The following is a 12,389-nucleotide window of genomic DNA, read 5'->3' as shown; positions in this document are numbered from 1 at the left end:
ACAACAACACAAACACAAATGCCTGCATACACACAAAGATGATTTCAACAAAATAAATCAAATCAAATACATTTATTTAAACTGCATACACAACAACAACAAAAAAACACAACGACACAAACGCACACGTAAAAAAAAAAACACCCAATATGTACGCACAACAACACGCGCGAGGGGGGGGGGGGGGGGCAAGCTCACCAACAGAGGTGGGCATCTCCCCCCATTGCAGCACGACGTCTTTGGTGATCCTGCCGTACGTGTTGACGTAGACGCCCTCGTCCTCGTAGCACAGCAGCATCTCCATGCCGTCCGTCTTGGGCAACACCACGATGGCGTGCGGCGTTACCTGGCTCTGGATCTGACACACACACACCAAAACCTGTCAAATGTCATCGTAATCCCTATCCGATTAAAATATCCCACTAGGGTATTTAAAGCCATATTTAATTTTTTTTTTTGGGGGGGGGTGGGGGGGGGTTAATCCCCTGTAAGCGTGTTTGTTGACGCTGACGTATCAGCCGCATAAGCGCAGCAAAAGCTTCCTACGTTGTAATACACGTTTGGGTTTGACATCAAAAGATGGATTTGGGTTTTTATTGGCAGCTATTTTTTCTCTCAGCGTCACCATTGAGTGTTTTTCACGACTAGACGGCGCTCCAGCCCAAAAGTAGTCTAACACACAGGCAACTGCTCACATTTGTGTCCATCTTTTCCAACGCTTCACAATTACTTGTTTTGAAATTTTGAAAAAAAAAAAATCATATATGGCAGGCATGAGAGTCAAAATTGGGTTTTAGGTAAAGTTTTATCATTTAAAAAAAAAAATAATAATCAAAAAGTGTGTGTGTGTTTTTTTTTTTTTTTTTTTTAAATTGAAGAAAAATTACACCAAATGTTTTAAAAATAAAAATCTGGCTGGCATGAAACTCAAAGTGGGTTTTTATATAAATGTAAACTTACAAATTGGATTTTTTTAATATACAAATTGTATGCAGTTTTTTTTCAATTAAATTAAAAATACAGTTGTTTTTTTTTTATTTAATATTTGGCAGGTGTGAAACTGCCATAATTGCTTGTTTTCCACCCATGGACAGCTCTCTGGTTTCTATGTTCAACTTCAATCATTTCGTGTTCGTTATCCCCCTGGTGATTATAAATGCTAAAAACCAAATCTCAACATGAACATAAATATTATGCAAATATAAAAAAGCAACGCCGGAGGAATTAGTAGAATATCCACCCCCACCCAAAAAAAAAAAAAGACCAAAACGTCACAGTTTGAAACACCAAAGGACAAAATCAGTACGACACGCACGACTGAGAGACAGAACGACGACGAAACTCATCTCAGCCCACCACACTTCATATTAGTTATTATAGTTATTCATTTTCATGCATCCCGGAAAACACTTCAAGAGGTTTGGTATGGAAAATAATAGTAGAAATGTGATGTTACTGCACTTGAATTATTTATGTAAAAAGATCTAACTGAATAAAAATGTTATATTTATATACAAATACGTTGTATTGCTACTACGGCTTGAAATGTGAAAATAAAATATTTGGCAGTCGTGAAACAAAATGGGATTTAAAAATTGCTTACTACAAATAAAAACTAATGAAAAATTAAATGAGTACAATATTTTTCAAAACAGGATTGAAATTGTTTGCTGACTTAACAAAAAAAATAAACAAAATTACAATTTTTCAGGTATAAAAGTAAAATTGGTATCTGAAATTGTTTGCTGACTTAATAAAAATAAGTACATTATTATTCAGGAACTAAACTAAAAATAGGATTTGAAATTGCTGATTTTTTTTTTTACATTTTAAAAATTTGCCAATTTCATAAAAACAAATTTGTCAAGGATAAAAAAACAAAATGGGATTGAAATATAAGAGTTTCTTATAATATATATATATATATATATATATATTATATATATATTATATATATATTATATATATTATATATATATATATTATATATATTATATATATATGCTACATTATTGTATTGTTATGTTCTATTCATATATAGTTCTCTTCTTAGTACACAGTTCCGAAATTCTAGGCTTGTGCTTTAAAGGCGAGATGAGCTTCATCACATACAGTACTTATTATTACACGTAAAGTAGCACAACGCTGTGCAGCAACTCGGGCGCTTTTCGGTTACTGAGCTACACAAATCTGCACAAGCTAGACAAATCTACACGAGAGGTGGATGGAGGAGGGCAGCCTGTCACCTTGGTCTCTTTGGCACACTGAAAGAAAAACAAAGTTGGCGGGGAAGGAGCGAAAGAGAGAGAGAGAGAGGAGGCGTTATGTGAATAATGTGCCGGGTTGACATTTTAGTGCCGCAAATTCAATTTCCTTTGGCGAAAATTTCAGGCAGTCATGAAATGTTGAATGAATGAATGTTTTAATAATCACTGATTATTTGAATTTTTGTATTTTTTTTTAAAAAATAATTACAGTAAACGGTGTGAAATTTGAAATGGGATTTTACGTATTTTATTAAATTTGAACATTTAAAATAAGAAATAACATACACTTGACAGAAATTCAAAATAGGATTTTAGGTCGTGTATTTTTATAATAAAAAAGTAATTAGGTATATATTGTATTTTTTTAAAGGAAAATTATAATTAATGTGAAACTGTACATTTTCTTTAAATGAAAGAAAATAAAAGTATAAAATCAAAACGGGATTTCAAGTGTTTTCACTTCTAAGTAGTGTTTTATTCATCAATAAAACCAACCAATTTTTACATATTTTCTATTAAAGAAAAAAATGCAATAGAAATGGCATGAAACTCAAAATGGGATTTCATGTATTTGTACAAATACAAATCTAATAAAACTGCTAATTTATATAAAAAAATTATCTGGCAGGCTTCAAACTCAAAACAGGATTTAAACTTTTTATTTAAATATTAATACAAAAAAAGAAATACAAATTTGATGTAGTTCTTTTTACTAAAGGAAAAATTCTAATAAAAAGCTTGAAAAGTTTTGATGCAGTTTTTTTTATTAAAGATTAAAACAAACGTGGCGTGCAACTCAACTTGGGATTTTACATATTAAGATAAAAACAAAACACTGAATTTATTTTTACTTTTTTTTAAATAAAATTCTACCGGGCAGATATGAAACTCAAAATGTGATTTTAAGTAGTGTTTTTAATCTCGAAAAATGTAATTAATAATGAATGCTTTTTTTTTTTTTAATCAAAAGAAAATAATAAACGAGATGAAACCTAATATGGGATTTTGTGATTTTTTGGGGGAACTAAAAACCAACTTAAAATTAATAAAACATTCAAAAATCTAGCATGCATAAAAATCAAAATGGAATTGTGTTTTGTATTTATGAAAAAATTCAAAGTTTAAATGTTTCCAAAAATATTTTATGCAGTCTTTTTTTTAACCATTGGATTTGACGTCTCATAGTTTTTCTAATTTAAAACAAATAATTAATTTGGGAGGTATAAAACTGTTTTTCCACCCAAAGACAGCTCTCTGATTATCATGCCGGTTACACCTCTAACTAGTATAAAACGTCCTCGCAGGCAAAACCCAAAACCCAATCAGCACTGCGTGACGGCTTGAAACCTCATTGTAATAGGAAACGCCGAGCTGTCACTCAAACGGATGGCTTCAAAACAAAACTAAAGCCTGAGCCCACCCGCGAGCAAGCGCTAAAACCGCATCAGCGCGCCGCATGCGACCACCGATGAAGCGACAAATAGTTAAGAGTGATGATTGCCCTCGCGCTGGCCTAACGGCAGCGTGACGAGCCAAAACATTAAGCCGCAGCAGAACAGCTTTTTTTTTTTTTATTTATTTTTTTTTTCCCCCTCGTAATGCAACACACTCGAGGGTGGAAGGGGATTCACTGAAACTCTTAACATTTCCATTTTGTGCCCTTCTTTGCACGGGTGACGTGTTCGTGCCGTTTCTTCAATTTGCTGAAAATAGCTAACCTACACAAATTTCTTTTTTCTATTTCTAGAGACAAAAAAAAAAAAAAAAAAGCACAACTGAAAGCCATTTTTGATCCAGTAATGCAATCACTTATGTTAAGATGACTATTTGGACCACTTAATTTTTTAATATTTGTCCACCAGATGGCATTCAAAGCATGCAGTAAATTTTTTGCACCTTTTACCGCAAGGTGGCCGTGTCGAACGAGACGAATTTGACAAATGATATTCATTTTTTGATCGCACATTTATTTGACCATAAACGAATGCAATCCTTTATGTTAAGGTTTCAATTTGGCGTACTTATTTTTTTCCCATATGTGTCCACCAGATGGAGCTACTTTTTCCCCATTCAAAGCAGGCAGCGTCATTTTAAAACGGACTCGACTCTTTGATGTTAACTTACGTGCGACGGGATGTAGATGTCGTATGGGTTGCCCGAGTCGACGTCGATGACGTGGAAGCCCACGCTGGAGCCGTAGATGACCTTCAACCTCTGACCTTCCTCCACGGTCAAGTCGACGAGCTGAGGACGGTGCTGCAGCTCGGCAAACGACTGCGACAGGCAGAGAGGAAGGCGTGATGCTAAGACGGTGGCCGGCGCAAATGCGAAAATTGTCATCGAGAGCAAAAAAAAAAAAAAAAAAAAAAGATAATTTCATGGCAAGTAATAGCATTTGCTTCGAAAATTTTATTTTTTTGCATGAGGTAAGATTATATCTCTCAAAGTCTTTTTTTGTTTTGTTTGCAATTTATGAAGTTTTATTTGAATGTTTTTGGCACAAATCTGATTCCATAGGGTAGAACATGCAAACTCCTCACAGGAAAGCCTGAGCCAGGATTGGAACCCCCAACCACAGAACTAAGATGTGCTAACCAGTCGTCCAGCATGCCATCTGTTAAACGCATTTTTAAAAATTACTCCAATGTCTGGCACATATTAAACTGTTAATGATTTTTTTTATTTAAAAAATACAAGTCCAAATTCATAAAAATGTTATGTAGTTTTTTTTTTTTCAAAAGATTAATCAAAAAGATTAATAAAATTCATAGAAAGGCATGGACCCCAAAATGAGTTATTTATTTTTTAAAATAAGAAATATAATTATGTAACTGTTTTTAAAAAATGCCAATTTAATCGAGTTTTCTTTAATTAAAGAACACAAATATTTTAAAAGAAAGCAATTATTGTTTAAGTAACTGGCAGGAGTGAAACTCAAAATGGGAACATTTCACATTTTTTTTCAATGAAAAAAAATAATTAAAATGTCTGTCAAATGTGAAACTCAATGAGCTTTTAAGTAAAAATACTAATAGTATGTTGTTGCTTTGTTTTTAATTATTAAAAACATTCATTTAAAATCTCGGGCACGCGTGAAATCCAAATGGGAGTTCAAGTAATAATAATAAAAAAAATAATAATTTACAATTACAGTTGTAAATTATCGTCGTTTTTTTGCAGAGGATAAAGAAAATATGCCTGAGAGTATTGTGATATTGTCTGTTTACATTAGCTTCTCCACCGTTTGTCTTCAAACATCCGCCGCTTAAAGCATGATAGCACCACAACTATCGATACTATCTGTTAGCCAGTCTATGGCGTTCCCCGTTATGTGTTAGCATGAGGCTAGCGAGGACAATTTTAAGGCAAAGTTGCTCGGTTCTTTTAAATCCACAAGGTGTAATTGTCTTGTTTAGTTTGACAGTAAATTCAAGTGGGGGGGGGGGGGGGGGGGGGGGTGACATTTAACAGCTTTAAGTCTCTTTTTTTGGAGAATTGAAGAAAAAAAAGAAAAAACCCTGCTGCTTATTGTGAAGTGAGTTGCATTTGCGCTGGCTGCTACTACTCGGGAACGATGGCTGTGGGGTACCTTAAAGGCCATGAACTTGTGGTAGGGCTTGGGGGCCCAGGCGTAGATCTCCACCGAGGTCTTCAGCGCAATCACCAGGAACTTGATCCTCTCGTACTTGACTGAAACAACGACACACACGAGAAGCATTCTCAGGTCCTCGTGCGCAGTGACGATATGCGTCCGTACTGCTCACGCTTACCAACTTTATAATGCACGCATCCCTCCAGCTCTCCGACGGTGATCCAGCCTTGCTTCTTCTCCACTTCCGGGTCGTTGTGCAGTATCCTGTTCCTCAGCCACGACAGGTAGTAGACGCGCAGCTTGTTCTTTTTCCCTGAGAATGGACACAAAAATAGTGAGAGCTACATTTGAATGTAAAAAAATAAATAAATAAATAAAAAAAAATTTAAAAAAAATCCCATTTGAACTGTTGCTAACCAAAAAAGCAGCACCCTGGGAGGCACGTACACAGTCTCTCAGATGATATACAATTGTGGAGTGGAGTGGAGCGTGTTGTCAGCGAGTTCCCCAGTGCTATCGTAATACAGTGGCTCTCAAACTTTTGTTTGTGTTTTCGCGCTAGCGAGATCTTAAGGCAACGTTGTTTGGTTGTCCGAACTACGCAGTGTGCAATTCGCTCTGTTTTTATCTTTAGTTTGACAGCAAACGTCAATTGAGCGTGGCATTAAACAGCTTGAAGCCTCTTTTTTGAAGAATGAAATTATTCTTAAAAAGCATGCAGTAAATTCTCTCTTTGCCAAACTGCCGCTGGCTGTGAGGTGTGAGTTTGTGTGCCGAAAAACTCTCGAAGTTGCGTCACTCGTATCTCAAGGCGCCAAAGAACGAACGACATACATACTAAAAATAAATTCTAAATAGATGCAAAAAAATAAGGATGAACCAAAAAAAGAACAAGAACTAAAGCAAACACGAATAAAAAGATGACGGGGAACTATCCGACCTACCCGATATGGTGACGAGCACGTTGAGGCCCTCCAGCACGTCCATCTGAAGAAAACGCCGCCTGGTGATCAAGTTGTAAACTTTTCCCTGGCCGCTTCGGTCCAGCAGCATGAGGCCGTTCTCCGTCCCCACTAGCAGGTTCACACCTGAACGCGCGCAAACATATCACGAGCGTCAAGAGCCCAAATTACGGAAGGGGGTGGAGCTTAAGGCGATCGACGTACCCCAGAGCGCGGCGCAAAGAATCTCCGAGTTGAAGCGCTTCTTGTACTTGCGGATCTCGGGCGTGTCGCTGTGCGGTCTGATGTTGGTGGGGTTCACGTTGACCACCGAGATCTTCCTGGCTTCGTTGAGCCGGGCCTGCTCCTGCCGCAGGAGCTCGTCAGCGAACACGGCTGCCGCCACAAAGATGACGTGCACGGTTAATGACGGCGCCACAAACACATTTTGGGATGACGAGCTAGCAGGCGAACGCCTGCGCGTGCTCACGCTCACCGGCTGCCGAGTTCTCGTTTTCGTCGCTAGGGGACGTTTGATAGACACGAGGGTCGACAAACGGCGTGAAGGATGTTTTGCAGCCGCCCAGACCGAACTGCAAGACAGAAGAATACATCAAATTAGAATTATTCAAATTAATGTATGTTGAGAAATGTAATTTTATTTTACTTTTTTTTAAATTAAAAACATTGATATGGCTTACGTTTTTGTTTAACAGTCAAAGAACCATCGAAGAAAATATATTAGAACAATAACTCTTATTACATTGGAATAAATATATTGTATTTAATTATTATTATTAAATATTTTATTAATATAACATAAAATCCTATTCATAATATACATATTTATATTTTCTAAAGCCTTTATGTCAATTGAATGAAATAAATGTTTTTTTTGTGTTCATGTCTGATTACTGACGTGGAGGTGATTTCATAATATAACATTTTGTAACAACTTTGATAATATATAGAATGTCATAAATATAAATATTTAAATATATTTGTACATTTTATTTGTCTGTTTTTTTCTTGGATTACTTACATGCATGTGAATTTAAAATAAATTGTATCTAAAAAAAATTCAACAGCCTTTAAAATTTCAAAACAATTTCATGATGGAAATGAACTTAAAGATCCGTTTTAAAATTTGGATTTTATTTAAACTCTAATTAGTCTTTTTTTTTAGTCTTGATGATTTGGATTAGTGATGTGAATTTGAATTAAAAATACATATAAAAATAAATAGAAAAAAATAAAATTTAGAACTGGAAAGCCATTATTAAGAGTCAAATTCGATCTTGTGTATTGAAAACAAACAAACAACTTTGCCTTCAGAATTGCCCCTGCTATCTTAATGCTAACATGTAATGGAAAATGCAATAAACGGCTAACAAATAGCATCGAGAGTCGTGCTGTTACAACCGTTTGAGCAGCGGATATTTGAACACAAACGGTGCAGTGACACAAAACAGACAATGTAACAATACTCAGAGACATATATTCCTTATCCTCTGCAAAGAAAGACTTCAATTGAGAAAGATGATTTGAGAGGTGTTTTAAGCGAGCTTTTAAATGTGCACAATGAATACAGTTGGATTGCCCGCATTCATATTATTATATGATCAGCCCATAAATACGAGGCACTAATTCCTGCTTTATGGAACAACTGGATACGTTTCAACAACCTCGGGCAGGTCGCCCAGCTCTCGCAGGGCGGCGGGCGCGGCCGGGGGCGAGCCGCTCCGCCGCACCAGGTCGGGCAGGTTGGCGTGGTCGCCGAAGCCGTTGCTCTCGCCGCGGCCGCCTCGCCTCTTCTCGTCGGCCTGAAGGAAGCGAAGAAGACGGAAGACGGTCAGCGGTTCTCTCGTTGTCGCCGGTGACGCGTTCCGTCGGCGGGCACCTCTCTCATCACCAGCGTGCCGTCCTTGGAGTTCCTGAAGGCCTCACCCGGGGAGGCCTCGCTCAGTCCTCCGTATGACTCGACGCCGCTTTGCGCAGCTGGCCTGCAGCGCATGCGCGCACACGCACACACAAACCCAAAATATTATAAATAAGTCCAAATGACAGTGACAAGTCACTGGCACTGCACATATTCAAATGAGGTTCACTTGTTGACACAACAGCACACACGCGCACAACAACACACACAAACGCACACATGCAATTTGAACACACATGGACCCCCACACACACACACACACACTAAGATGGACATACTCGCACATGTACACACATATACACACTCACTAACACACCCATAATTGCACATCAACACACACCAACATAGACACATTCACGCACTAACACACACGTCCCGCATGACCCCACCTAACACACCAACACAGACATACATTAACGTTCCACACAAACATAAATAGAAAAACAAAAGCACACAAATGCACACACATACATGCACACACACACACACACGGACACATACACAATCTAGGCAGTCCCCACACATTAACACACAAAACACCACACACAACCCCCCCACACAGACACACACACAGACAAATGCAAAACAAACACAACAAATCCACACACACGTCGCCACACACAAACACACACAAACCCCCCCCCCCCCCCCCACACACACAAACACGCACACAAAAACAAATGCAAAAACAAACACACACAAATGGACACTGATACAAACACACAGGGATACCCACGCACACAACACAGTCGCCACACACAAACACACCCACACACAAAACAACACAGACACACACACATGCACACTAAAATGTCAAAATGACCGTGACAGGCCGCATATTCCACCAACAACGTGCGGAACAAACGAACACTGACAGACTGACAGGCAGGCGGTGAGGGGGGGGGGACGGGGACGGAAGGGGGGGACGGGGACGGAAGGGGGGGAGGGGGCCCCCGCTGGGGGGGTTAGCGTTGGGCCAGCTCACATGATTCGAGGGATGTCGCTGACGGCCACGGTGCCGTCGTGTCCCACCGTCTCGCCGTCATCGTCGCTGCTCTCAGACTCCTCGCTGGACGACGAGTAGTCCGTCACCTGCGTCGCCGGAAACGGCCAACACAAATACACATCAAATACTTGTACAATTCAGAATTTAAAAAATACAAAAGTTAAAAAATAAAGTTCAGTGTCATTGGTAAACAACTGAAAATGATTCTACAAAAAATATCTACAATTCATCTTTTCCTTTTTTAATACAAAAAACAAAATAACATTTTTAAAATAAAGAACAAGAACAAATAAATATTCATTATACTATGATTATATAGATATATATACACACATATATGACATTAAATTTAATAATATTTTCTCTTTTTTAATGCAAAAAGAAAACAAATATTTAAAATAGGTGAATAAACATTTTAATTCTGGAAAAAATGTATATTTTTTTAATCCTAAATGAATAAATAAATAAACTTTGCTTTAAAATTCATAAAAAAAAGATGTACAGTATTTTACCAGATTATTATTTTTTTTTAAACAGAAAGCAAAATAATCAGAATAAACACACAGTGTATTGAAAAAAGAACGCGAAAGCCATCATTTGCTTCTTTGCGCGATGCTGACACTCCACCTTGACTGGAGGCCGGCTGCCCTCCTCGACCCTCAACTCTCGGAGTTCCTTCGCCAGAGCGCTGAGGTCCTGAAGGGAGACCGCCAAAGTTGATTTACTCTTCCCACACCTCAACTCAACCGCCACACGTTAGTTACCTCGCGAACATTTGTGCCAGGTAGGTAATCGTCAAAGCTTTTTTTTTTTCTGTCAATAGTGAACGGACGACCGAGGGGGGGGGTTGGTCGTGGAAGAGGTGCGACGGGTTCCTTGACAGGCCATGCACGCCGACGGGTGATCCGGCTAACCAACTTTCCACCTGACCACAACCATCACGACGGGGGCGGGGGGTGAAAGATGGGTCATTTTCATATCATTTGATCAATGAGTTAATTTCATTTATTATTATTATTCCTTTTTTAATGCCGCCTTGGTTTTACAACAGTGAATGCTTAAAGTCCCATTTTCAAAAAGAAATGTTTTCAGACAAATTTTAGGTTTTGCTCTTGAAACTCAGCAGATAAGAGATAAATAAATAAATGATCCTAACCATTCATTAAACCCATCGCACTCTTGTCTTTAGACAATCGAAATAAAGGTAAAGTCGCGCAGTACAAATTCATACATATTCATATCTCAGAAATAACATTTATTTTTTTCTGTCTGCTATCGTGTGAATGCCAAATAGCTGCCTCGTCAACAGTGGCATTTGTACAAGAAACAAACAAACAAACAAAAGAAACTGAAGACACTAAGATGCATTTGCGTTAGTTTTCATGGGAAATGCATATTAAGCAAGAGGAGAAAAAACCTATACACCCAAACATTGAATTAGTATCTTCAGAAAACATTTTGCAAAGCATGAAACTTCATTTGAGACACAAAACGGTCAAGGCATTTTTAGCATTAAAAGTTTGAAAAATACTATTTACATTTGTTTTTCTTAGAAACAAATTCGCCATTAATTCAAATACACATATCTGTTAAATGAATTGATTTTCCAAAGGAGAATTCTTTACCATTATTGATGAAATGATATGAAAATGACCCAGATATTCACAGATGCTCAGGTGCGCACCTGTGTGTATGCGTAACATGAGGGGAAAGGGGGTCGTGGGTCACGGGTCGGGGGGGCCTCACGACTGAGGCAAAGGGGGGCTCACTAACCTCATCTATGGCTTTCTTATAGCTCTGAAGGATGGGGGGAGACAGACAGAGAGGCAGAGAACAGGTTCGCCACAGGCTTTCTCACGGTGGACCAGAATAGTTTGCGCTGCGTTCGTGTGTCGGGACTCACCGCAGGCCTGCTGGGTCTGCTGGATTCAGGGCCCGCCTCCTGTTTGGATTGGGCCTCCTGATTGGCTCCCGACGAGGATGCTTCCTGTTTGCTCTGACCTGATGGAGAGAGAACAATGCATTGAATTAAACCGCATTGACACTCACATAAATTGCGGGGGCACCTGAATTGACCAACTAAAATTGACATTAAACCGGGCTCGAAAGGAGCCATTGATCCGTTCCAGCCTTCCACAAAAAAAAAAAAAAAAAAAAAAAACTGTTGCCTGTGAATATTCTCATTCGTAAACTTAAACTTCCCAAAACAATTCAAAAGATAGGATTAAAAACCGAAAAATAAATTCCTGAATACATTATTCTGAAATATATGGGGAAAAATACACACCAGACGTGGTGGTATTAAAATGGGCTTTGTAATATGACATTGTCCAATAAAAACGCAAATCTAAATGTTGTGCTTTCTTTAATTCTTATACAAATCAAAACACAATGTGTTGGGGGAAAAAAGTGAAATTCAAAAAAAAAAAAACATCTTCCTTTTTAAGTAAAAACTAAAATGTTAGGTCCATTTTTTAAAAAAAAAAATGTTTTCATTTTTAAAATTTCAGATTTACATAAAGGAAAATATGTAAATACATTCATTTTATTTGGCCAGTAAGAGTAAATGATTTTTTTTCTTTGTCTGACATTCTTCCAAATCTCTATCATAACATAAATCACAAGTGCAATAGATTTAGTAAAA

At 37.9% G+C, this 12,389-nt stretch overlaps 1 protein-coding gene across 18 annotated transcripts in view; it reads right to left on the bottom strand.

The window, feature by feature from the left end:
• The window catches only part of tnika (TRAF2 and NCK interacting kinase a), a 68,107-nt gene that overhangs the window by 5,373 nt on the left and 50,345 nt on the right, over positions 1 to 12,389 (bottom strand). For 7 of the 18 annotated variants that reach the window (XM_061795615.1, XM_061795617.1, XM_061795620.1 and 4 more), the window contains 14 exons: positions 11,649 to 11,746; positions 11,519 to 11,542; positions 10,373 to 10,441; positions 9,725 to 9,831; positions 8,701 to 8,803; positions 8,486 to 8,623; positions 7,297 to 7,393; positions 7,026 to 7,196; positions 6,804 to 6,947; positions 6,038 to 6,172; positions 5,857 to 5,957; positions 4,392 to 4,541; positions 2,247 to 2,264; positions 199 to 358 (listed from right to left, as the gene is read on the bottom strand). In XM_061795615.1, the coding sequence (XP_061651599.1) occupies positions 199 to 358; positions 2,247 to 2,264; positions 4,392 to 4,541; positions 5,857 to 5,957; positions 6,038 to 6,172; positions 6,804 to 6,947; positions 7,026 to 7,196; positions 7,297 to 7,393; positions 8,486 to 8,623; positions 8,701 to 8,803; positions 9,725 to 9,831; positions 10,373 to 10,441; positions 11,519 to 11,542; positions 11,649 to 11,746 (1,515 nt within the window). The remainder of the gene's footprint in view (positions 1 to 198; positions 359 to 2,246; positions 2,265 to 4,391; positions 4,542 to 5,856; positions 5,958 to 6,037; positions 6,173 to 6,803; positions 6,948 to 7,025; positions 7,197 to 7,296; positions 7,394 to 8,485; positions 8,624 to 8,700; positions 8,804 to 9,724; positions 9,832 to 10,372; positions 10,442 to 11,518; positions 11,543 to 11,648; positions 11,747 to 12,389) is intronic. The other 11 variants (XM_061795616.1, XM_061795626.1, XM_061795631.1 and 8 more) reach the window with 4 other exon arrangements.

The sequence above is a fragment of the Phyllopteryx taeniolatus genome, chromosome 13, assembly GCF_024500385.1.
Source record: "Phyllopteryx taeniolatus isolate TA_2022b chromosome 13, UOR_Ptae_1.2, whole genome shotgun sequence".
Lineage (NCBI taxonomy): Eukaryota > Metazoa > Chordata > Actinopteri > Syngnathiformes > Syngnathidae > Phyllopteryx > Phyllopteryx taeniolatus.
The sequence above is the reverse complement of the archived record's forward strand: the minus strand, read 5'-3'. Positions and strand labels throughout refer to the sequence as shown.